Here is a 27,169-nt window from a genome sequence, read left to right as displayed (position 1 = left end):
GATTTTCATATGTGTGTGTGCAAGCGCTGAGCGTAAACGAATGTTTTCGTATTTTCAACTGTCAAGTTTCTATAAGGCCAGTTACATTTTCCGTTATTTTAGTTGGTTTGATCAATTAAATCTGAAAAAAGCCGAAGGGAAAAGTCCTCACGTAGGGAGAAGAAAGACAAATCGATGCATTTCACCAAGAAAATGTTGGTATCAAAGAAATTTCTCGTCGGATTGGACGATCCCATCAAGTAGAGCTCAATTATTTGGCGAATCCTCAAGGATACGGTAAGACGGAGAGAGCTCCACGTAAATCGAAGCTCTCTGACCGGGATAAGCGGGAACAAGCTAAAACAGGCTAAAATACATCAAAATCGCATGTGCAAATGAAGCAATATTTCAACTACACCCAGGTTTTTTTTACACGGGGATACGTACCTCGTAGAAAAAACCGCGCTAATTTAAAAATCCGCGTAAAAAACCGCGTTAATTCGAAAATCCACGTAAAAAAACCTCGTTAATTGGAAAATCCGCGTAAAAAACAACCAAGTCACCTAATGATAGATATCAAATGGGACTATCCTTATGTATAACGGAAGTAAAAAGTTAAGTGTTGCTCGCTTCCGAAAACCCGTAGTTTTTTACTGCAATTCCGTTGTTTACTGGTAGCTATAGTTCGGTTTTCTTCATGAATGAGTTCATCTGCTGTTGCTAGAAGATTCCCTATTAATTTGTACACTCTTCACCCGATGCACGTGCAGTTTGAACGAAATTGACGTTAAATATACTTTATTCTAAGTATTCAACAATGTATGAATGTATCTTGCTGAAATTCTAACTGTTTGTGTTGCAACGAAATAAAATCAGGGTGGTCTTCTAGTCAAATCAGGTAGTGGAGCTGAGGGTAAGCCCGTCACTGGTGGTAAGACCGGCACCCCTTGAGTTTTACTAAAAAACATGTTAGCATTCATTATTTTAATCGTTTTAAATCAAATGCAACCCACCGTGATTCGTCAAATGTTAAAATAATAATCAACACAAACGCGAGTGCCGATGAAGTTCAACCGGATGTAATTTTTCGGTATTGGAATTTAACCTTTTGTTCTTGAACGAGGTTTCAAATCCTTTTTCGTTGTTCTACATTTTGTTGGAGTGTTATATATCACTGGGATTTGAGTTGAGTTAAGTAAATGCAATAAATTAATAGAAATAGTCTCTTTAAAAAATGTATGCTGTTAGGGTAAGATCGTCACCCTTTGAGTGGAGTAAGCCCGGCGTGATTTCCAGTTAGTTGAAAGTTATTGGAACATATTTTCCATCTATTTCAGATGCTTCGCAGCTCCCAAGGAAATCGAGTTGTGAGAGTGGATCCCAGGAGAACCTCGCCCTTGCAAAAGAGGCTATCGTTGATGGAATTTCTGTCAAACGTGCTTCCAAGACTTTGGAATTCCCAGGTCTACATTACAGGATCACGTTTTGTGAAAGGTGGTAAGCTCGAAACTAGGACCTAGATTCCATCAAACTAGTAATTGAATTGTGATGTGGTTTGAGGTGTCGCATGATAGATTTACCTAATATCAAATTCCTTTCTTTTCCATATACTATGTTCACCGGAGCATGTTTCAACCATATCAACGGAATCAGTTGAGTGATTCGAATCATATTCGATAGCGAATTCTAGAATAAGAATACCTCCCATTTAGCGGTTGCCAAATTCAAACTAGTTCAGCTGGTGTATATTTATTGACAAATTGAGGGTGCCGGTGTTACCCCCATGGGGTGGCGGTTTCACCCGCACTGGCTGGTGAACTCTTTTTTTTATGTCAGCTTTGAAAATTAACTATTACTTGCAAAATTGCCGTTTAAAAGCACTGATATTTCTTATATCTCATATCTCATGGAAAATACTCTAGACAATGATTTTGTAACATAAAAACATGTGCCCTCAGATCTCACAAAACAATACATTTCACATCTTCCTTTTAAAGTGGTCAAAAAAAACAACTTTTCCCATTTTTTTCCACAACTGACTTTTTTCAAAAAATTTTATCTTTTGAACTACTGAACCGATTTAGATGATCGACATAACAAATTAAAGCCTCGGGACCAAGAGCGCTATATTCTTCTATATTTTTTCTAGAAAGCTGAGGATGTTTTACATAATATATCTGAAAATCAGAGGTATGTTCTTTTTCTTATTTTAAAAGTTAGGATTTTTAAAGTTAACTGTTGGTCTAAAAAATATTTTTTCCAAAAATGACGTTTTTCAAAAAATCATCACTTTTCATCTACTGAACCGATTCAGATGATCGACTAAACTCAAGTGAGCGAGCTAGTCTTCATTAAAAAAAAACAATACACTTGCAAAAAAATTGAGTTGTATCCGTATATTTTTTTTCCAAAATATATATTTTTATCAAGGTTCATATGGCGTTAGCCTGACGGGGCCGAAGTTCAATATTTTGACAGTTTTTCTTATTATCTATGTTAGTAATATGTAACCGATTACTCGCGGTCGGCTCGAGGTTAGTATAACAAGTGTTCTCGTAATTGGGATGTTGCTGTCTCCAATGCTCTGTACGTGTGCCCAACACGGGATGCTTCCTATTGGGATGCAGCTGACCATTGATCAGCAACGCCCCCCTAGTATGTACCCCATATCTAGCGTGGTGCGTCTTCTCGACTCGAGGAATCCAGGATAGAATGGTCACTAGCCGGCGCAATCATCAGCTCGTGTAGAGTTGTCATGAGCGGTACAACCTTTGGCTCTTGTTGAATCATCAGTGGACTGCACAACGTTTGGCCCGTGTATCTGTAAAGAGTGTGTGTATGTATTGCCGCGACTAAGTAAAAGTTTATAGATCGGATAGGAGGGATATGAAACAGGGACACAACGAAGGAAACATCATTAAACGTTGACATCGGCGTTTCTGAGGAACAGGTATAGATGAAGCAGAAGATCAGGATCACGGCTACCTAAGATATCCCGGACGGGGATATCGATTGTCTGCCTTGTGCTCTCAGTGCTCTAGAGAGCTGAGAGCGAGCAGCATGGAACCGGATACACGACCAGACAACATGCTCGATGTCGTGGTAGCCATCGCCACAATCACAAAGATTGTTTGCTGCGAGCCCAATGCGATAGAGATGCGCGTTTAGGTTGTAGTGATTGGACATGAGCCGAGATATCACGCGAATGAAATCACGACCTACATTCAATCCCTTAAACCAAGCACTCGTCGAAACCTTAGGGATAATCGTGTGTAACCAACGACCGAACTCATCTTCACTCCACATGCGCTGCCAACTAACGAGTGTGTCCTGACGAGGAATGTGAAAAAATTCATTATAGGCAATTTGCCTTTCAAAAAGTGTGCCTTCTGAAGCGCCCACCTTAGCTAGCGAGTCCGCTTTCTCATTCCCCGGAATCGAGCAATGAGAGGGAACCCATGCTAAGGTAATCTTGAATAATTTTTCGACCAAAACACTCAATAGATGTCTTATTCTTGTTAGGAAATAAGATGAGCGTTTATCAACTTTCATTGAGCGGATTGCCTCTATTGAGCTGAGACTGTCTGAAAAAATAAAATAATGGTCGATGGGCAGTGTTTCAATGATCCCTAGAGCATAGTATATCGCACCCATTTCTGCGACATACACGGAACAAGGATCTTTGAGTTTGAAAGAGGCACTGGAATTTTCATTGAAGATGCCGAAGCCAGTGGACCCGTTTATGCATGAACCGTCAGTAAAGAACATTTTATCAGATCCAACTTTCCCATATTTTTCCGAAAATATCGACGGAATAACATTGGAGCGTAGGTGATCTGGTATTCCATGAATTTTTTGTCGCATGGACAGATCAAAAATGACAGAGGAATTGCAAAAGTATGGGAAGCAAACTTGGTTGGAGATGCCTGGTGAAGGGTGCACGTCGTGGGTAAGGTACTCATGGTATAAAGACATAAAACTTGACTGAGGAGTCAGTTGTAGTAGATTTTCGAAGTTATCAATCACCAATGGATTCATGATCTTGCAACGGATGAGAAATCTGTAGGATAATTATGTGAACCGAAGAGTAAGCGGGGGTACTCCTGCCAAAACTTCGAGACTCATCGTATGTGTCGAATGCAAACACCCCATGGCTATACGCAAGCAACGATATTGTATCCTCTCCAGCTTGAGAATATGAATCCTGGCAGCTGATCGGAAGCAAAAACTGCCATATTCTAACACTGACAATATCGTTGTTTTGTACAACTGAATGAGGTCTCCTGGATGGGCACCCCACCATGTTCCGGTTATTGTTTGGAGAAAATTGATTCTTTGCTGGCATTTCTGTTTCAAATACGCAATGTGTCTCCCCCAGGTACATTTAGAATCATAATATACACCCAGGTATTTGAAAAACATAGAGTGTTGGATCGTTTTGCCGGATAGGTAAAGCTGTAATTGGGCGGGTTCGTGCTTCCTAGAAAAAACGACCATTTCAGTTTTCTCCGTAGATAATTCGATACCCAGCTTGAGGGCCCACGTGAACAGATTGTTCATGGTATCTTGCAACGACTTTTTCAGAGCGACGGGATTAGTACCCGTGATGGAAATAACTCCATCGTCTGCAAGTTGTCTCAGCGTGCAGTCTCTAGTTAGACAATCATCCATATCATTGACGTTAAAAACTGTACAAGAGGGGGCTTAGGCAGGAGCCTTGCGGTAGGCCCATAAAACTGTAACGAGAAGATTTTGAGTTGCCATGAGAGAAATTCTTGTGCTTTTCTGACAGTAAATTGTACAGGAAATTATTCAGAATTGGTGAAAGTCCACGATTATGAAGCTTCTCTGAGAGAATCCGTATAGATGTAGTCTAGTAGCATAGGAATATCGAACGAAAACTAAAAACATGTTCATTTTGAAACATCATAACTCAAAAACGAAAAAGAACACATCTCTGATATGTAAAAAAACCTCAGCTTCAAGAAAAATATTAAAACATATAGCGCCTCTGATAAATCCCGAAACCATGTAAACTATAAAAAACAGATACAATAAATGATCACGAAAACAAAATCCAAAATTTTTGCAAGTATGGTATTTTTTCAAAAAAGGCTAGCTGATTGACTTCAATTTGATATATCGATATCTGAATCGGTCTGAATGGTTCAAAAGCTATGAATTTTCGTAAAACGTCATTTTTGAAAAAAATGCGAAAGAAAGACCACCCTAAAATCGAAACGGTTACCCTAACGAAAAAATAAAAATATGTGTCCAATATTCTGCGTTGAGTAACAAAACTACCAATTTTGATGAAAATCTGGGAACCACTATATCGATTTGGCATAGAATGGCTGTTATAACACTTACGAATATTGTAGACATCAAGCTTGCACACAATTTGTATCAGATTTATATATCTAAATCATGTAATTAATGCATCTCGATGACTTCAATTCTGACTTCAATACTGATCAAAAATATGTCTTTCTTGCATATAATACTCGATGAAAACCATCTATATAGACTCCTAGAACTCCCGCTTGCTGTCGTCGGATTTTCACATCGATTTTCCCCTGGAACCTATTTAGGATAACTTTGCACAATACTTTGAGAACAATAAATAACAACATTGTGCCTGCAGGTGTGGTCGATCTGGTTCGTTGTGTACCCGTCGCAAGAGTCCCTGGTCGTTGGGGAAAGAGTGTCCCTCAATTTCCATGTCGTTGTTGCCACAAAATTCTACAAGTTGATCGCCGTTTTCGCTCAACTCTTCTAGGCCATGGCAGCTCATGACACGCTCATAGTCCGAATGGTCAAAGTCAATCTTCGCATTGAAGTTACCAATGTAGATCTTAATATAACCTTTGGGGACATTATCTACGATAGCATTCAGCTGGCTGTAGTAGTTCTCCTTTTCCTGGAGCTCGGTAGCGCTAGTCGGTCAAAGCAAAATGAGTTCTTCTATCATACTCTCTAACAAAACATCATTAGGCATGTGAGGAATGGGTAGAGTATGTTGAGAAAAGCGAAATACTCTCTCGAAAAATGCGCAGTAGAACTGCATTTAACATGCGCTGTCTTATCGTTCGCATTGGAATAAATCGTTCTCATGTCAACATATGTATTTTACGATTTGTTTACACACCCTACTAGACCCTGAATGATCATATTACGCAGTAGCGAAAGCCAGAGACAAATATTCTGCGGGCATGCAGCTGTTCACAGGAAAAATGGAGCAAGCTACAATATTTTTTTTGCTTCTTAACGTTTTCCAAGATTGCAATAGCAAATTAATTTTCTTATGCAATTTTTTTTATTAAATCTACCATCCCCTTTTTCTCTACAATGTTACCCAATTATTTCCGTGAACAGCTTCAAGAGTACAATATAAACTACACCTTGCTGTGTATATCTGTTTTGGAATATGTTTATGTCGGTATCCGCATGTTCGCAACAACCTTTTCGTCATAGATAATAAGTACATTTGTTTACATCGTTGTCTTCATTTTTTTCACATTAGCATTAGCACATTAGCAAGTGAAAACAACTGATTTCCCATTTCGGGTAGATGAGTGAACCGCCCCTGGTACTGATCAACTGAATGAATATAAATTCTTCCGATTAAATGATACATATGCTGCGGGGAAAACCATATGCACCAGTAAGCTGAAACACCTCCTCCTCCACATCTCCGCACAATTCACGCATTCAGTTTAGGAAATGCAGATGTTGGCTGTACTTGAAACCGTGTCATTCATCTCTCAAGTTGAATAAATTTGGAATCTAACCTTGCGGCAGAACTTTGTCGTTTGTGTTTACTCACACGGGTTTTTTTTCCGTAAACACAAACGCGATACTATCGCTTCGCGGAAAGTGTAGTTTCATAGGCTAAGTTCATGGTGGCGAAGGTGTGTGAATCGTCGTCTTCCTGTGATGAGTGCAGCCGGTTCGGAGTAGAGCATCGTTCGACCTTACCTTGAAATGATGAGGAGGTTTTGAAGAGCGTCGCCGTATCGGTTCTTCGCAAGAACTTGAACTTAATCGACTAATGATTGATGTGAGACTGCAGAATCGCTCAATCGATCGAGAACAGAGAAACTAGAACGAAGCCAGTTGACCGTGAGTATTTGTGCAAATAGTAATTAGCTGAAGGGTGCAGAAAAATTAGATGAGATCCTTCGAATTTCGCTATGCAATTAAATAGTAATCAATCATTTTATTGTCAAGGAAAAAGTGTAAGGTAGCTGATTGAGAATCTCTTAGCGAGCAGTGGAGGATCATTTATGATGGAAAACAATCATCCTATGCATATGATTCAATCTCAAATATTGAATGACTATGACACAGGAGGGATGTGTCCACGAACGCATAGTTGATGTAGGATTCCGTTAGACTATCTGTTACATGCTGATTTTGGATATGTTTGAAGAATTACATCGTTAAACTCTTTGATAATGATTTGGCACATGTTGCGTATTGGGTAAAACACTTTACTATAGAGAAAAAAATATTTTAAATGGAAAAAGCAATTTTCTTTTATAATTTTAGAAAGTAAAAATTATGTTTTATTCAACACGATGGAACACGATGCTCTATGCCTCAATGTACGTTTCAATTGGACTAACAGCACCTAATACGATATGTAGAGCATATGGGAAATCACATTTTCGAATATTCCTTCACTTTTTCAATTTTTCTCGCCGTATGAACGTTCCTTGAGTATAGATGAACACAACAAAACAGACAGCATAAACTGGACGATCCGTTCTCGAGCGGGGACACACATTGGTTTTTATTTATGAATATTGAAACAAATCGTTATTTGAAATCTTTTCAACACAGCCGCTACCATATACAATTTTACACTTACACTTGTGCTAAATGTTTCACAATGTATGATCGTTCATTGATATGAAATTTCACGATGAAGTCAACATTTTAGTTCCATTTTGAAATTTTATTTGTGAGAATTAATCGTATCACTCACCTTACTGGTAATATAAAAATTCCCCCAATTTGCATATATTTGAAATGCCGATTTCCCTAGGCTCCTAGGTTTACAAATCTTTGTTAGGGAACACATTTTGATGGGAACAAAAGCTCACTCTACTTCCATGTATTTTTCAATGCCGATTTCTCTAGGCGCCTTGTGGTTTTGAAGTCTAAAGTCTCATAAAATATATAATTTATTCATTTTCACTGTTATGAATTATTATGGAGTGCCCAAAATTATTGATACAAACTCTCGTAAATCTATCAGAAAATGACTGAGCAATAATTTTGAGTACAATTCATTATTTCAATTTAAAAAAATGGTATGGAGTGCCGAAATCGATTGACGCAAAAATCCCATCAATCCATCATGAAATGATTGAGTGATAAGCGTTTTAAATTAGATATATTTCACTATGCGATCAATTTTCGTTTTTCAGTTTGTACCCCCAATATGTTTTCGAAAGACGTAATCCTATGTCAAAAATATCATCTAAGCAGTGCCCCAACATTGTACAGCTCTAAACATGATTAACATACCTGAAATAAATGTACAAATATGTGTTTTTGAGAGATTTTCAAATAAAAAATATTTTCTTAAACAACTTTAAGATTCGACTTAAACTCTTTCACTTTCATTCAAACACATCATATCGTATATTCAATTATGAACGTGGAGTAGAATTTGTAGTTTTTGAAGAGTGGTAATATACTTTATTATAAAAATCAGTAAAAATCAAAATGGTATCAACTTAAATTTCACATATTTTTAGTAATATGTCAGCCATTCCATGCCAAACCGATATAGTGGTTCTCAAATTTTCGTGAAAATATTAGTTTTGTTTCTCTCTCGCAATATATTAGACCTTTTTTTTATTTTATTTATTGGGGTGCCCATTTCTATTTTATGGTTGTTCGAAAAATTATTTTCCCCCTTTTTCCCATGAATTACATTTTCCAACTTTTTACATGGTCTCGGGACCAAAGGTGCTTTTTTTATATTTTTTCTCGAAAGCAGTGGTTGTTTTACATAACACATCCAAAAATCTGACAACAGATATTTCTTGTTCTTGAGTTATGATTTTTCAAAATTAATTGATGTTTCGAAAAATCCATTTTCCCCCTCTTTTCCACCAAAATTTCATTCATAGCCTTTGATCAAATTAGAGTCAATAAGCTAATATTTTTTGGAAAAATATTAAATTTGCGAAAAAAAACGGATTTTGTTTTCGTAATTTTTCATTGTATTAGTTTTTCAATATAGGGCGCTATTTTTTTATATTTGTTCTTGAAAGCTGAGTTGTTTTCACATAACATATTCAAATATCAGAGAGGTGTTTTTTTTGCGTTTTTGAGTTATGATTTTTGAAAGTTAGCATGTTTTTAGTTTTCGTTCAATATTCCTATGCGTCTAGACTAGATATATCCAATTAGAATCCTATTTGTACGCAAGTATGGTAATTTTTCAACGAAGACCAACTAATTGACTTTAATTTTATATGTCGATCATCTGAATTGGACCAGCAGTTCAAAAGTAATGAATTTGTGAAAAAAGACGTTTTTATAAAAAAAAGAAGAAATGATTTTTTGGACAATCGTTTAACTTCGAAAAATCATAACTCAAGAACACAAAATGAGGCCTCTCTAATTTTTCGATATGTTATGTAAAAAAACTCTGCTTTTGAGAAAAAATATAAATAGTGCCCTTGCTACATGTTAACTATGAAAAACAAATACATTCGTTAGCTATGGAAACAAAGTCCATTTTTTCGCAAATATAATATTTTCTTCAAAAAGTACTAGCTCATTGACTTGAATTTGATATGACGATCAGCTTAATCGGTCCAGTAGTTCAATGTTATGAATTTTTGAAAAAATCATTTTTGGAAAAAAGGGGAAATAGTTGATTTGAAAATATAAATTAAAAAGATAAAATTGAAATGGGCACCCTAATGAAAAAATTTAAAAAAATGGGTCTACTATTTTGCGATAAGAAACAAAACTACCACTTCTAATGGAAATCTGAAAATCACTATATCAGCTATATCAGCATGGATTGATATCGCGAATTGCTCACTGCTCACTTGTTTTACTATTTCCACTGTCGTGGAAAAATTGCTGGATAAATAGTATAACATATATCGTAAGAATAATTCTGCGTAATACCCATTTGAAAACTCTCAATTTTTCGTTACATTTTTCGTAGAGTAGACCACCTTATATATAAATCAAAGACGTAGTCCTACGTCAATAAATAAATAATAACTGTTGTAGTGCATATCTTCTATTCAACTCAGAGGTTATTGCTCGTCTAACCCTTCTGTAATCGCGTACAAAATCATAACTCGTAAACTTGCGAATGGTGTCACACACCGAAAATTAAACTACTTTGAAATATAACTATTGTGTAATTTTTAGGCTATATTGGTATTTATTTGAAGAAGAGAATAGAATTGAATGAAAGAACTTCAGAAAATACGTTTTCTTCAACTTCAAAACAAAGTCATTTTTGATACTTCAACACAAGTGAGGAAATTCGACTTTGATCCTGTTATTAACTAATAGTAAGCAGCTGAATGGAATTCATGACAGTATAAAAGACTATGAAATAGCATAAGAACGTGTAAATCGATGTTTAAGTATGCATTGTAAGATGATGGTTTCGTTGATGTATCAATCAGATTTATTTGCCTATTGTGCTCAAATTACTATCATGAACTTAAATGTGACAAATTAAAAGCAAACATTGAATTCAAGGCTGAACTGACACACAAAATGACCACTCTGTACAAATTGTTATGCAAATAACACAGATAAGGTACATTCATAATATACTTAAAAATTATAGCAATAGACATCGAACACGAACGAAACTCAATATACCATTGAAAAGGAGATAGATTTGCTATACTGATCAGTATCCGACCGATTGCATAAGAACCCACGAACCTGAATCCCCCAACAAGAACATAACATAACTGCATGCGCGATACATACTTTTTATATTTCATGCAGTTGAAACGTGTTTTTCGAGTCTTTTTTCGAGGAGAAGAATGCATAACGACTTTCTAGATGTTTACCAGATGATAATGGTTCTGGAATATCGAGTTTGCATATTTTGAATATTCGTTGTTCAAAATGTTCAGTTTTTATCGTGTTTAGTATCAAAATATATGTTTTCGGATACGCAGAGTTCATTTTTCAACTCGGTTTAACAAAAAAAACTAAAATAAGAGGTGATACGAAGGGGAAAAACGTCGCGAATAATAAGTATTCGGCAGTTTTTCTTTGTTTAGTACGATCTTTACTATCTTCGTAATCTTTTTCAGGCCTCCCTCCTAGAGATGAACCATCTTCAATACTCGGTGCCGCAGTCATTAAATAACATAGAAATATTGTGACCTATAAAATGTTTTTAAAGCACCATTTATAATAAGAAAACACTACAATTACCAGTTTCTGAAGCAATTACAAATTACGACTTCAGCCATGCATCTTCTTTATTTGAAAATCGGTCCACCATATTGTTTGCAGAGCCCCATTTCCCTACTAATTTACTAACAATTTGCTTTCGTAGAAAAGCTTGCAAGGTTGACGAAATGTTGGTTAAATTTGTTTTTCCTATAACGAAGTCGTATGATTAATTACTCACGGGAGTTAAAGCAGTTATATTCTGCCCAGTTATTCTTAAATGATCGAACAAATTCTCATTACATAACTGGGAGGTCATATTTACGAAAAATTATTCACATCTATATAAATAAAAATGTAAGGCAAAATCTGTTGGTAAGCAGAAAACCCGAAGAAGGGATGGTCCGATTTTAGCTTTCTTTATTTGGTTGTATTCGTCTCTTCTCGTAGATCAATATAGTGGAGAGAAAAACAGGAAAATTTTCGGAAAACTCTGAAGGAAAGTCGGAAAATTCGGAAAATTTAATTACCACATGTTCGAAAATTACATCATAATAAGCGTTGTTAGTCCATTCGATGTTTGCGCTATCGAAATTGATCTTTGTTCGTAAGTGGAAATGGATTTTCAGGCGAAATAACGCATTTCCATATCTTATATCTATCTATATGAATAAAAATGTAAGGCAAAATATCTTGGTAAGCGGAAAACCCGAAGAAGGGATAGTCCGATTTTAGCATCCTATATTTTGTTGTTTTCGTCTCTTCTCGTAGATCAATATAGTGGAGAGAAAAATTGGAAAATTTTCGGAAAATCCTGAAGGAAGGTCGGAAAATTCTGAAAATTTAATTCCCACATGTTCGAAAATTACATCATAATAAGCGTTGTTAGTCCATTCAATATTTGCGCTATCGAAATTGATCTTTGTTCGTAAGTGGAAATGGATTTTCAGGCGAAATAACGCATTTCCATATCTTATATCTATACAAACGAAAATGGAAGACCAAATGTATTGGTGTGCCCTAAACCCGAGGAAGGAATGGTCCGATTTGAGCTGTCTTTATTTTATAATATTCTCTGTATCAAACATGTATTCCATGCAACGGGGAAACATGTTATTTCCAAATGCTTGAAAAATCTTGAACGAGAATTGTGTCCAAAAATAATTTTACATTATAATGACGAATTTTTGTAGAAGTACTAGATAGTTTATAGTAAAAGGAAATCGTAAAGGTTCAAAGGGTAATCAATCAATGAAGAGTTCAGTGAGTTAGTAAGAAAACGTGGATGTTTGAAAGTATTCAAATAAAAAAATCTATTTTGGGCGGGACGAAGTTCGTCGGGTCAGCTAGTTATAAATAAGAAGGCACAACTTCAAATAAAAATTATTTCTAACTAACATTTCGGGTTAATATTGAGAAAAAAATCCAACAGGGGGGATTCGGGTGGAAAATTCAAGTGCTGAGTGATAAAAGAAACTTTGAGGAACACTTTCGTTAAGAAAGTTTTGCGGGGAAATGCGGGGCAATTTTTATAAGTCTATTCGAAGCAAAATTGAACATCCAAAAAAGTACTTACTTCGTGTGGAGTTAGCACATACTACAACCAACCGAATTTTGAAACTGACAACAAATGCAAATTCTCCGTTAAAAATGCTTCAAGAAACATAATGGTCCCAAAAAATCGTTCAAAAAGTTGATGGGTCTGGGCCTAGAGGCACGGACGCTATCTTGACATAGGACTGTGATTGTGTGTAGTAATTGAGTTTGAATTGAGTTTCTTCATTGTTCAAAATCTGTATTTTTGTTTTTTGACACATCAAATGGAAGTCATGAACATATGCGTGAATATACCTTTTCGAACTTCTTAATCAGCAGCCGGTTAAATTCATTAATTGCATTTTTTACATAACCAAAAAACATGCTCGATATATTGACATCCTGGACCACAATTCCATAAATTGTTAGTAGCAAGACCTACACGTGGACAACAACCTGAACTTCAATCTAATAAAATTTATATCGACGTTTGGCCTTTTAAGCCAGGCTCTCGTCAAATCTTTGGGGAGTATAGAGTGAAATCTCCATTGATTGTGACAACTGAAAAATGCCCATATCGGCAAATCGAGAATAATTCAGAATACGCATCTAATCACATTATGAGCTAACGCCTAATTGTAGGCAAAAAGATTGCTCGTTGTGCTGTGGGGGAAAACGAGGCTAGTAAAATCGAAACAAACATACCCATTTAAATTGTCAAATTGGTAACTTTTTTACTACATTCACTGTTTATGTCTTGAGCCAAGAAAAATCTGGATAAATTTCCTGTCCAATGGTTTATAACATAATATATGTCGCGATAACGATTTTGAGTAACATGCGTTTGAAAACTCTTAATGAATCGTTCAATTTTTCGTAGAGTTACCCCCCTATATAGAAATCGAAGACATAGTCCTATGTCAAAACATCACCAAACACATGTTAGAAAAACACACGCGAAATAGTGGCACCGGCGAGCATGCGAAACTGGTATCTTATCGTGTTGCCAGGGCAATAGTGAGCGCGCGGAATGGAGTGAAACATGTGATCCTAGATGCCTTGAACATCCTAGAATAAGGGACCAAAGAATGTTTTGTTTTTCATGCAACTTCAATTTTTGGGATTTGACCGCCTAAATATTCTCAGGGACCACTGTGGGCCGCCGCCATTTGAGAAGTACAAATTGGACAAATCAAAACGTGAGATTTAGCGCGTTTACATATATTTTTTGATATTTTACGAGTATTCAATTGTTTGTTTGAAAAATATGTTCATTCTGATAGACGCGTAAAAATATTGCCAATCAATGGATGGAATCATCTTTGTGATCTATCGAGAAATGATGAACTTGACGCGCTAAAATCCTTTCATTATTTCATACATATACAGTTTTTAGCTTTCCATTTTTAACTCCATGCCTTCCTGTTGCATGTAATTCATTTCTACATATTTAATGTAATGTTATGTTCAAATATATATAATATAAATTTGAAATTTTAGTAATTGTTTTAATAGTTTAACTATTCTTTCTATTTTTTCGTTATTTGGATCAGATGAATGTCGTGGAGTAGAGAGAATAAACCAAGTTGGAAAACTACCTCTTCAGTGTGAAGTTTTAGTTGTACATCCGCAGATACTCATCAAAGTAAAACGGCCTGAACTGATGATTAAGTTTAGCAAGATTACCAAGATTACCAATTATTCCGGGCGATGTTGTCAGATCTTTCTTGAGAGCGATTTACGTTACGAAAGTATTTGAGACGAAAAAAATTAAATCAGTCTTGATAATTGAATTATCTTAAAAGAGCAAGACTTTTTCAAGCAAGGAATCCGTAAATTGCTTGAAATATTAGCGAAAGTTGTACCCAGAGTCGCCAGAGCTTGAGAATTTTGGTGTTTATGCTTCGAACCCGAACCATCTTCATTCCTATGTCAGAATGCCGATTGGAGAAATCAATGTAATTAGACGATTATAAACATAATCATTGAGAAACTCTATTGTCGATCGCAAGCCCGGATAAATGTGCAGCTTTAGAGATAATTTGCCCGAATTTCTGTAAAATTACAAAGGTAGCCTTTATCGCAATCACTATCTACGATCAGAACGTGGGATTTTCGTTCACATTTTCCTATTCGTATATCCTTTGAAGAAACCTATTGAACGTTTCTTTATTGTAATAGGTGTGTAGAAATATTTCCAATCAAGTATTTGAGTATAACTTGAGAATTATGTACCATGATAACGCACCGTCACCCAATGTCATCAATATTCGCCATTATTAACATTTTTGACAAGGTTTATTTTTTCACAAAAGGATCTCTGAGTTTTCAGGAGCCGCTGAAATTTCAATGATCAATAGGATCAATAGGATCATTAGAACATATTTTAATGACTAACTGGCCGAAAGTATTACTGCATAAACCTGGATTACATGAGGTCGGGAGCACAATGGATTCCTCAACTATGAAGTAATCGAATTGCAGCGAACTCGCAAGGCCTTATCGAACTATCACACATGGTATGTGTCGCATCATCATTTCAACTTTTTCATATTATCTCATAGATCTTCCTCCCCTTAAATCATCATATTACTAATAGAATAGTTTTAATAGACTGCTAGCGATTAGTTCAATCAGCAACCAGTTATGGTTTCGCGAAACATATCTTCGTATCTTTTTGTTTCAATCTTCTGTACTTGAGAATTTGAGATTCAGACTGAATACAGACTCTACGTATTTACACATCTCGATACACATCTCATCAGGGAAATAGCAGCCTTCGGTTCAACATTATTACACACTTCCAGGAAAAAACACCAATATGTGTTTAAACAATTTGTTGGTTGCTGTAGAATACTATCATGTTCCAAACCAGCAATGCTGGTCTGCGAATAACTTTGAACTCCATTCCAACTGTATCAAAATTTGTCTGTTAATGTTACACAACAAGAAATGCAAATTACTACACCCGCTTTCAGGAAGTAAGTGTAACTCAGACAATATGTAATGATGAGCAAACATCATATTGCTTTTGATATTTATTTAAGCTCATTTCGATTCACTGTGGATTAAATTATATAGCCAAATGATTTCGAGCACACACCGACCGCCACCATCTATACCTTATCACGACAGCAACAAACTTGAACTCTAACTAGACATCGAGCAGTATATGTCTCTCCCACGAGCTGACATTAACCTTGATGGGGAACTTGCACCTCACCGCGAGGAAAGCAATACAATTTAATTTGAATGAGAAAACAGCAAAGTGATTCATATCCTCCGAAAAATCCCTCACGTATGCCCAGCATTGAACTTGGACGAAACCGTCTCGAAGCGAGCGTTGACACGATTGTCAGCAGTCGCTATTAGATACTGGGACTGCGAAAAGTTCATAGCAAAGTTAAAGGCCTCACGCTCTGGCAGGTTTGTCATTCAATCTGACGTACATTTCTCCGTTCTTTGTTTATTTATTTAAATTTCAATCAGTCGCTCATTCAAATAGTACACATCGCGTATTGTTATCAACTGCACGAGCAAGCATCCCGCGTGTTGAAGTTGATCCACGAGAGGAATCTGTTCACCCGGGCGTAGATCCCCGGGTATTTCGGTTGCGCACAGCCAAACCCGTAGGATACGACCCCGGCGATGACGTATTTCTCGCTTTCCGGATCGATTATGTGCAGAGGACCTCCGCTGTCCCCTTGGCAGGAGTCCTTACCACCCTCGGCGTAACCAGCGCACAGCATGCGGTCGTTGATTTGGAACCCAAAATAACTGCTCTGCTTCGAGCACTCCTCATATGACATTATCGGTACGGTGACTTCCTGCAATGTTCGGGGGAACGTTCGGTTTCCCAATTTACCCCAGCCGGTGACGATCCCCTAGAAATATGAATTATCCATTAATTTCAGACTTTGTAGGAAATGATCATTCTGCAATACTTACATCATATCCGGCGTACGCTTCACCCTCCGGCGGCAAACACACCGGATACACGTGATCTCCGAGCGGGACGGTTTCGTTCAGTTTTAGCAGCGCCAAATCGTTCGTGATGAACACCAGCGTGTTGACGAACCAGTTCGTCATAATGTACGACACACGCCGCTCGAAGGATTCATGCGCTGGGTTAGCGCGGTCGTGCAGCAGAAACTTCACCGAGAACAAGTTCCGATCGGTATTGAAGACGCAGTGGGCCGCCGTTAGCACGTACCGATCGTTGATTAGCGATCCGCCGCAGATGAACTTATTGTCGTAGTACAGAGCGACCATCCAGGGGTACTTTTCCTCCGCGGATTCCCTTCCACCGACGATGCGAGATGTGTTGGTGTTAATGCCGCAAGCTGGGAAATATTTGATAATTTTGAAAACGGTTTATCCGTGTCCAATGCAAACATAATATGTAATGTATGATTCCATATACGTTAATTTTATCTGAGAAGTTGTTGACATTGGCAAGTTGACATTCCGACGTTGCCACGTTTTAGGAATTATAAGAGCACTTCACATTTAAGAGGCTCAGGAAAAAGGGATGTAAGTAACTTGATCGATTTTCTCTTCATCAACTATTTCTTTCGTAACATTCATAGCTTTCGAACTACTGGACCGAATCGGACAATCAACAACACATCAAGTTGAAGCCATTGTCTATTAGACTAGACATTATCAGAAAAAGGGGAAAAATTGATTTTTTGGACCACCCTAAAATGGAATAGGGCACCCTAATGAAAAAAATTAAAAATACGGGTCTAATAATTTGTGACAAACTCTCGCTTTTCGCGGATATCTGAGAACCACTATATCGGTTTGGCATGGAATGGATGTGTTCATCTATTAGTACCTTGATGGTCAATACATGAGAAGGAAAAGATTTGTTTTTGCAACAAAAACTGTGGACAAGATCGTGAAAATAAAAAGAACCTTAGTTAAAATTATAAGTGGTTCAGTGGTTCAGCATAAGAAAAAGTAGAAAGGTCTGTGCCTAGGGGTACGGACGGAAGTTTGAAGTAGGACTATGATTGTTCAGAACAGTTGAGTTCTAAGCTAAGTCCTAAGCTTCTGAAATGATAAATGAATAGCAGTGTGACACATAACAGGGTGGAATGGTAGATGAAGTATATGTGGATCGGTAAACAAAAAAAAAATGTTGTCATTGATTACATTTAATATGAAGTGTATGGGGAGAAAACAAAAATCAAGTTGAAAGTACTTACGATTTCGTGATATTTTGAGGTAAAATACACATGAAATCATGAAGATGCTTTTAATTGTTGTTTTCAATGAATAGCTATGGTATTGTGATTTCTTTCCATTGCACAATGGTCCAGGAGATGCTTTTAAGTGGAAATTAGCATTTAGAGCTCGACAGTTATTCTCTAGATAAAAAGTGCCTTAGACTAAGTTGTTACATATGATTGAGCGCTTGTTTTTATTTTATAAAAAATAGGGTGATCAAAATTGTCGATGGAATAAAAAATATAAGTTTCTTATCTTTATAGATAGAGGTAAACATAGTTCAACAATGTTGTAGTCCCAGTTATTGATAAACAAATTAAAAGAGCGTGTTTTTTGGGAAGAAGTATCAATAACTTTGAGTAAAGTTGAGATATTGACAATTTCTGCATTGCAAAATGTTTGCATTAGTATGTTTTAAAAGTCTTTAGAAGAAGGTTTGTATGTAGAATTTGAAATATAAAAGTAAGAGCAAAAAAACTGTTTTTTTCATGGTGACCCTAACGTAACTTAGAAAAAAGACGCTATGTCGGTTATTTCAAGAGATATAAAAAACCTTCGTTCTACAAAGATGTCTCAAATAACTGGGACTACAACATTGTTGAACTATGTTTACCTCTATCTATAAAAATAAGGAAGTAATATTTTTTATTTCATCGACCATTTAGGTCACCCTATTGTTGATAACATCAAAATAAGCACTCTATCATATGTAACAACTTTGTCTAAGGCATTTTTTGTCTAGAGAATAATTGTCGAGTTCTAAATGCTAATTTCCACTCAAATGCATCTCCTGGACCATTGTGCATTGTCTTATCCTTAACATTAGTCTTACTCTAAGGCATCGGGAGCAGTAACTTTTTCGGTGAAATAATGTTCGTTTGCAGACTATCACAATCAAGTCGTATTGGTTCTACTGCTCAATCTATTATAGTAGGAATTGAGTCATTGATAATCACTGCCATCCTCCTATTATCATCTGCAAAGCAGTTATGTATCAATAATAGATGTCATCTTCAATTTGATGTATTGCTTTTGCTGTTTTACAGTCAAGTTATCGAGGAAAATTCGATTATTGTATTGATTTTCCGGCCCAATTAACGAACGATCCCTGTATGGGTAACACTTTTCTTGTTGCTTCGTAAAAATTTTGCATCTGATTGCTTAAACATATTTACATTCGAAAGTGGTCTAGCTAATTTGTTTGATAAAACGAATTATTGCACTCAGTTTTGTGTTGCATAGAGCATTCATGGGAACTAAGGTGAAATAAAGAATGCTTAAAAAATGTGCGGGTCATATATATGATATAACCGCACGGTTGACGTGGGACTACCGTTGGCATAGTAATCATTTGTTTGTATTGATTAAATTATTGATTGTATAAAACAATTTTCGAATTCAACTGGATTCAATACATTTGCTATATAAGTAAAAAATTTGATCAAATACCATGTAATGTAACGCACCTTGGTTTAGATGGCTTTGTTAGGGAACACATTTCAGTGGGATCAAAAGGTCCACCTACTTGCATGTGCAAAGCGGATCCCCCCAGGCACATTGATTTAGATGGCTGTGTTGGGGAAACCGTAAATCGGATCAATCAAAACGTGGCAGTTAGGGCGATTAGATAACGCTTAACATTTCACAGTTGTTCAATTGTTTATTTCATGAAAAATAACATTTTATTCATTGTGATAGATGCGTAGAAATATTTCCTATCAATTGATGCAAACATCCTCCCGATCTATTGAAAAATGTCCGAGTTATAAGCATTCCTAATCTTTCATCTTTTTCCTTCATGTTCTGCGTTTAGGGTTTCATTTTACCCCCCATATATTCCGGTTAGACGTAGTCCCACGTCAATACATGATTTTCGTGCATCCGCTCGCGAAACATACCTCTTTTATTTGATAAATTGCTCATTTCATTAATTAGTTCCACTGTTGATGTTTCAGGCGAAAAAAATGCTGGATAAATTTGCGTAATATGCATCTGAAAACTCTTAATAAATGTCATATGTTTCGCAGAGTGACCTGAAAATCAAAAACAATCGCAAGAATGCTCAACAGAAGCCGAGCGAGTGTACAGTCAATTATGAAACGCTTTGGTGAATGCGGCAAAATTGAAAATAAACCGAGAACTTCTCCGATGTAAATGCTCAAAGAAGCTGAATATAAATTATTCGCAATGGTGAACAAAATACCCAAAATTGAGTGCATCAAATCTTCCTGAAATGGTTCAATGGTAATCAATGGTTTTGAATACGTTACTTCGGCTTTTGTACAACACATGACACACTACCGAAATGAACATTTGCTGCAAACGTTTTAAAGCGCCTGTAAATTATATTTTTAATTTGGCAAAACGAAATTTATGCAGTCATAAAAAGATCATATTCTTTGATAGCGGAATCTAAGAGCTTAACAAATCGATATATGGTCGAATAAACGGTTTCACCCCACCATGAAATTGGATAAACGTTTTCTATGTGACTTCAAACTTCAATTAACGAACAATATTGGCTATAGCTGAATAATTTCTCCTAATTTGCTTGAACAAGGTTTAAATAGAGATTTTGATCATATATATCATTAATTATGCTGAACAAAAGCATCGTAAAAACGCCACACTGAAGGTGAATTGTTAGTTGGGTCTCGACTTCAATACATACATAACCCAGTTCCTGTGTTTTCGGATCATACCCAAAGCTCGGAAGCAATACGAAATGGATTGTTGAATCACGTGTAATGGTTCTGCTAAGTCTGACACGTGAGTCATCTGACTTGACTACCTGTTAAAAGTAGCTCCTATTCGGCATCTTCAAATGTTTTCACCATTCCGGAGTGTTACTTGTCTTCGATACTACAATCATTGGCCATTCGTCCCTGAGGAACATCTGCTGCTGTAAAATCACAGCTAATATGAGTTAGGGTATTAGATTCAATTCTCGTGAGTCTTAATAGATTAAACTTGAACTAGCAACATTTTTCCAATGTTTAAGCGGTCATAACTCTTTGAAAAATGTACTGATTGTATTTTACGCGGAATGTGGCATTTTATCTAGTTTCATTAGACTGTTCCTTATTTCCTGGATTGACCTGCAGACGCCAATGATGTTCTAGAAGTATGTAAAAAACTGAATTTTCCATTGCTTGTATTATTCCTAATATTCGATTTAACTTTTATACTAATTATAAACTCATATTAATTCCGATTTTAATACTACCCAAGGAGACAAGATGCGTTGCGACACAACCGAGATATAACTATTCACATATAATAAGTTTCCAAAATGTTAAAATACTTTTTATCCAATAACAACGGCAATATGGGTTTGAGAACCATTCCCATCTTATTTATTTTATCACGATTTCGATACTGGCCGGAGAATGGAGATCTTTATATAACAGAGATATAAGAATGTCGATAAAGTTCAAGAGTTCAAGAAATGTTGCCCACTATTTATCCACAGCATCGTTTCAATATTTTAAATCCTTGCCCTCGTCCATGCCCAATCGACCGGGTCAGAATGTATTCTGAAATAACATTGTCCACTGAATATTGCATTTGAGAAAACTCATCCGAATTCTATTAGAGGAACTGGTACAAATTCGATACCCCGTGGGTAATTTGGTACCCACCCGGATCTCCGGCGGTAATAAGCGCACTCTGGTGGTGAATAGAAAAAAGTGTTCTAGTAATGTAGTAACAAACGTCAGATGCCAAAAACCCAAAATATCTGTAAATATCGAGTAAGTGTATCGAGATTTTAATCACAAATTTCATAGATTTCATTCCAAAGTGAAAATTCGGTATGCGGGTAATTTGGCACCTCAATGTAAACATAGTGTTGATGATTCCATGGGCCCATTCCGGCTGTGCCGATTGCGAGACTGATTACTACGCTTGCGACTTTGGTAAAGGCTTTTGATTCGTTTTACTTTTTTAGTTAGAAATAAATCGAGATGAAATTTGTTCACTTTTTCTTGGAAAAATCATTTTTTTGTTCCTCTTTGTTTCGTAGAATTGCATGCTTTTTCGTCAAAGTTGAGTTCAATTCTATTTTGTATGAAAATGTCAAAAAATACATTTTTCAGTGATTTCAGCACGATTCTTTTAATTTGAAAAAATAAAAAATGGAGTGTCAAATTTATACCCAGGCATCTCGAGTACTCGAATTTGAGTTGTTTCACTTCTATGCTCAAAGCTCCGAGCCAAATCAAGATTTTTGAAATCGGTTTGCGGGGAAATGTCCGCAATGGATCCCTTCATAAGCTGACGTAATATGAAAAAATTACAAGCATGGGCCAAGAGCTAAGTCCAAAAAAACAAAATGGGGTACCGAATTTGTACCGGTTCCTCTATTCAATGGAGTCGCACGTATCACTTTTCCATACCTTCTGGAAGAGTTTGTGTTTAAATTTGAATTTCCTCTGGTAAAGAACCTTCAATCAACAATACAGTTATAACTTAATAACCACATTTCAAAAGAATGTTTTGCGTTTTCGATACGCTGTTGAAATTTACGATTAGCTCTGGTGAAAGTCTACCGGTACCCGTGTAGCGAAAGTTATTCGAATCTAAAAACCTTTGGGTAGCTAACATGCGCATATTAGTATCGAGATTTTAATTGAGACAGGTTTTCTTCTCATTATGATGAACCATAAATCAATTCCCACTACACCAACAACAAGCAATACTTACAGCATGGTGCACAGTTTTGGGCTTCGACGCGATATGCAAAAACACTGGCAAGTGGTAATCCGAAAATGGATGTTACCCATGTCCAAACTCCGCGATTCTTTGACGGTGCCTTCGAATACATCTGTTCAATTCCAGTACCATTTCCGTGATCCGCAGCATTACCATCGAAATTCTTAAATGATGGAATGATTTGTAGAAGAAATTAATTTCACAAATTATTCCAAACCTACGCATCGCACAACTGAAGTCAAATATTTACATTTTCGCCTTTCGTCAATCGAAAAACGCTCCAGATGCTTCCACGACCTCCTGATTGGTTCGGGGTTCCTGCAACTGCAAAGGCCAGCAGCCAAATCAGCACCATAAGCTTTCTAACCGACGACATTCGTGACACGAAATAAGCTACACGCAGCTATTGAACTTGAACTGAACGGAGTGATCAATCTAGCGCCACAACAACCCGCACTTCAGCGGACCAAACTAATCTGCATCCTGTTGGCTGCTTCGCTTCATCTCGCTCTTGCATCCGATTGGTGTCGTTGTCTGACCGAACCAACCGTGGGCGATTTCCCTAAAAAAATACACACAGAGCGGCGGCGCGCCCGTTTCACGCTGCATGCGTGATGAAGCGTTTCGAAAGTGGCGATTGCGATGCAGACGAGAGGCGAAAAAAGCATTCCCCAGTAGTGGAGCTTTCGGGTCTTTCACTTCACTTGGCACTGTGAGAAAAAATCGAGCGAATTTTCTTGTTTCAGATTTCAAACTTTCTGGCGAAATTTTAGGTAAATTCGCAAAATTCAAGCATCCATATGTAAACGTAATATTTAAAGAGAAAACATGCTAATGTGTTGATGGAAATATAATTTATGAACACCCTATTGACAATCAATGATAATGTACTGTAATAGTGGATTTTATGACTAGAACAACGACTCTTTTTGTATGAAATCGATTAAACTGTTCGAAATCTGTTGCTCACTGTATATCTATTATTTATTGTACTAACTAACATTTATTAATTTTATTAACTGCATACATTTTATTCTATTGTCTGTTACATACAGTGTAACACTGCGTTCAATAAGATGTCTTATTGTTTATCGAGTATTCGATTTTTGTCTCTAATTAAAAGTCACATTGTAATTACACAGATTAACATATTACAATTTGAGAAAAGTTTGAAATCATAAAGGAATACTATGAGAACGACCTCGTTAACTGGTTCATTTTACAATATATCTTAAATGTTTGACGTAGGACTACGTCTTTGTTTTACATATAGGGGAGTAACTCTACGAAAAATGTAACGCAATGTTAAGGGATTTCAAAGGCATATTACTCAAAATCGTTAGTGCGATATACGTATATTATATACCATTACATAGAAAATTTTATTCTGCAATTTTTGGATTATAACCAAACAGTGAAAATAGTAAAACAAGTGAAGGATATAGCGAATCAAGAAGGTATGTTTTTTAAGTTTTTGCTCGCTGCTTACGTTGCAGAAGAAGAGTAACAAACAACATGTTTACATACAATTCGGGCGTTGGCCTCCATAGTAGAAACAGGCAATCCGTTCCCGAACGATGCGAAAGAACTAACCCGCCAAAAAGATTAAACGAACGGACATTATTTTAAAAAACCCAGATCTGGGTGACGGGTGTATTTCCTAGGAGGCCGTGTCACCCAGATGTGGGTGACACTTTTCAATTTGAATAAGTTTTTAAAACGGAATTTGATAGAATAGACACTTAAATGTAAATATGGGTTATGTAGGATAAAAATCAAAAACATAAAAATATCGTTTTTATAATATAATTTCAAACGGTTTTATTTAGCATTACCTACTGTAAATATGTTTGTATGTTTATCTGCAGGGTTGTCCCACATCAATATAAATTTAACCTCCTTCCTGTTGACTGATTGATCTGAAATTTGAAGCACACCATTATCTCTGCTGTCGTTATAAAATTGCGTATTCTATGATATTGAAAATACAAGTTGGCGGCCGCTACAAAATGGCGGACTACATATTATATCAAAAATGAATCAAATGAAAGGGCTTGATTAGTAGTTATTTATAGTTATTTATGAAAAATGTAAATCCAAAATGACCGCCATCACAAAATGGGACATTTTTTTTAATTCATCAATATGGGTATCAAACGAAATGGCTTGACTAGTAGAACATACTTATTTGTGAAAATTCACGTTTTAAATGTACTGTTGAAAAATCAATATCTTTATGTCGTCTATAGTAAGTACTTCTAACATATCGTCCAGGTCTTCACTTGCGTATAGTTCCTCAATATCCTAATCGGAACTCGATGAGATGATACTCCAAACTTTTCTTCTAACGCTTCGCACTATTTCGTCGTTACTTTTTCCTCGCTTTCATATTTACTATTACGCCGTCTGGTGAACATTTTAAGGATGAAAAAAACACATGTGTGTCTAAAAAAACACATAATAAACATTTTGTTTTTTGGAATAAACAGGGCTTCTCCACGTTGCGCATTTATTTTTCTCAATCTCAGAAAAAAACTTGCTTCTTCTTTTAGCTTTTTAACTAAGATGAAAACGAATTACGTGAAAAATTTGAGCTGCCAAATGTGATATAGTTTATGACGATTATTTCCCCACAAATATGACATATGTTTTCAGTATGATACAATCACAGAATCTTCGCAATCGGTTGAACAGCCTTTGTGTCACCGGAGCCGAAATATTACAATTACAATTACTTAACCGGGCAAACGTATGCCATCCGACGCTCGGTCGGACCTAACTAAAGGATCGTCTCCTATGTTTCAAACTAACCGGGCAATCGATGGGACACAGGTTTGTTTGCGAAAAGCCGCCGCTACCAACGGCGGGTCGGCCGACTCGGAATGCGTCACCTCGGCAGCTTAGGGCCGCCTTTGTTACTTATCCTCGATTGATGGGGAATACGAAAGTACCGAATATTCCATATCTATATATATAAAAATGGATTTCTGTCTGTCTGTCTGTCTGTCTGATTCGTATGGACTCGGAAGCTACTGAACCGATCAACATGAAAATTGGTATGTAGGGGTTTTTGGGGCCGACGAAGGTTTTCGTGATAGTTTGAGACCCCTCCCCCCTCTCTAAGTGGGCGCTACCATACAAATGAAACACAAATTTCTGCATTACTCGAGAATTAATCATGCAAATGAAACCAAATTGGGCATATTGAGGCTTTAGGGTGCAATAAATGTTTCTATGGTGGTTAGACTGTCCACCCCCCTCTCTAAGGGAGGGTTGCCATACAAATGAAACACAAATTTCTGAATTAGTCTAGAATTAATCAATCAAATGAAACCAAATTTGGCGTGTGAAGGTTTTAGGATGCAATAAATATTTCTATGGTGGTTAGACAATCCTTCCGCTCTCTAAGGGTGGGCTGTCATACAAATGCATAACTGGAGAACTAATCAAGCACAATTTGGGATGTGAGGGTTTTTGGGTATGAAAAATGTTTCTATAATGGTATGACACCCCTCCCCCCTCTGGAATGAAAGGGGGTTCCATAAAAATATTACACATATATCAACCAAAAATATTCCAACCAAACATGACAATTTTCGGAAAACTCTGAAGGGAAAAGGGAAAATTCGGAAAATAAATTCCCATATGTTCTACAATTACATAGTGACAAGTGCTGTTAGTCCATTTGATGTTTGCGCTAGCGAAATTGATCTATGTTCGAAACTGGAAATGGATTTTAATGTGATGAAACGCACTCCTATATCTTCTTCTATCTATACCAAAAAAAGGATTGCCAGATGTGTTGATAAAAGCAGAACTCGAAGCAGGAATTGTCCGATTTAGGTCTGTCTTTATTCTATCATATTTTCTGTATAAAACATTTATTCCATGTAACGGAGAAATATCTTGAACTAGAATTGTGTCTGCAAATAATCTGATATTATAATGATGAGTTGTTAGAAATACTGGGAATTTTATAGTAAAAGGTAAAATCAACGGGGTCGAAAGGAAGATCAATCAATGAACAGTTCAGCGATTGGACCCATGTACTTGCTCATAGTAAGAAAACGTGAATGTTTGAAGGTATTGATAACAAAAAAACAAATTTTGGCGGGACGAAGTTTGCCGGGTCAGCTAGTTCTCCAATAAAAATGTAGTTATTCATTGCCATCAAATATAGTGTATAAAGCAAGTACGTTCGGTAGAATTTCATTTTTTTATTATCATTTCCAACACTGTATAATTGACTGAAAACTTATTTTTATAAGTTTTCTAATCAGCAGTCGGTTGATTTTATTCG

At 36.5% G+C, this 27,169-nt stretch overlaps 1 protein-coding gene across 1 annotated transcript in view; it reads right to left on the bottom strand.

Moving 5' to 3' along the window:
* LOC129761085 (uncharacterized) overlaps positions 1 to 27,169 on the bottom strand; it is a 149,992-nt gene that overhangs the window by 104,228 nt on the left and 18,595 nt on the right. The window contains exons 5-9 of the mRNA XM_055758788.1: positions 23,120 to 23,272; positions 22,861 to 23,032; positions 16,870 to 17,264; positions 16,456 to 16,805; positions 5,651 to 5,915 (exon numbers count right to left, since the gene is read on the bottom strand). Coding sequence (XP_055614763.1) covers positions 5,651 to 5,915; positions 16,456 to 16,805; positions 16,870 to 17,264; positions 22,861 to 23,032; positions 23,120 to 23,272 — 1,335 coding nt within the window. The remainder of the gene's footprint in view (positions 1 to 5,650; positions 5,916 to 16,455; positions 16,806 to 16,869; positions 17,265 to 22,860; positions 23,033 to 23,119; positions 23,273 to 27,169) is intronic.

The sequence above is a fragment of the Toxorhynchites rutilus genome, chromosome 1 (assembly GCF_029784135.1).
Source record: "Toxorhynchites rutilus septentrionalis strain SRP chromosome 1, ASM2978413v1, whole genome shotgun sequence".
In the NCBI taxonomy this organism is placed as follows: Eukaryota; Metazoa; Arthropoda; class Insecta; order Diptera; family Culicidae; genus Toxorhynchites; species Toxorhynchites rutilus.
The sequence above is the reverse complement of the archived record's forward strand: the minus strand, read 5'-3'. Positions and strand labels throughout refer to the sequence as shown.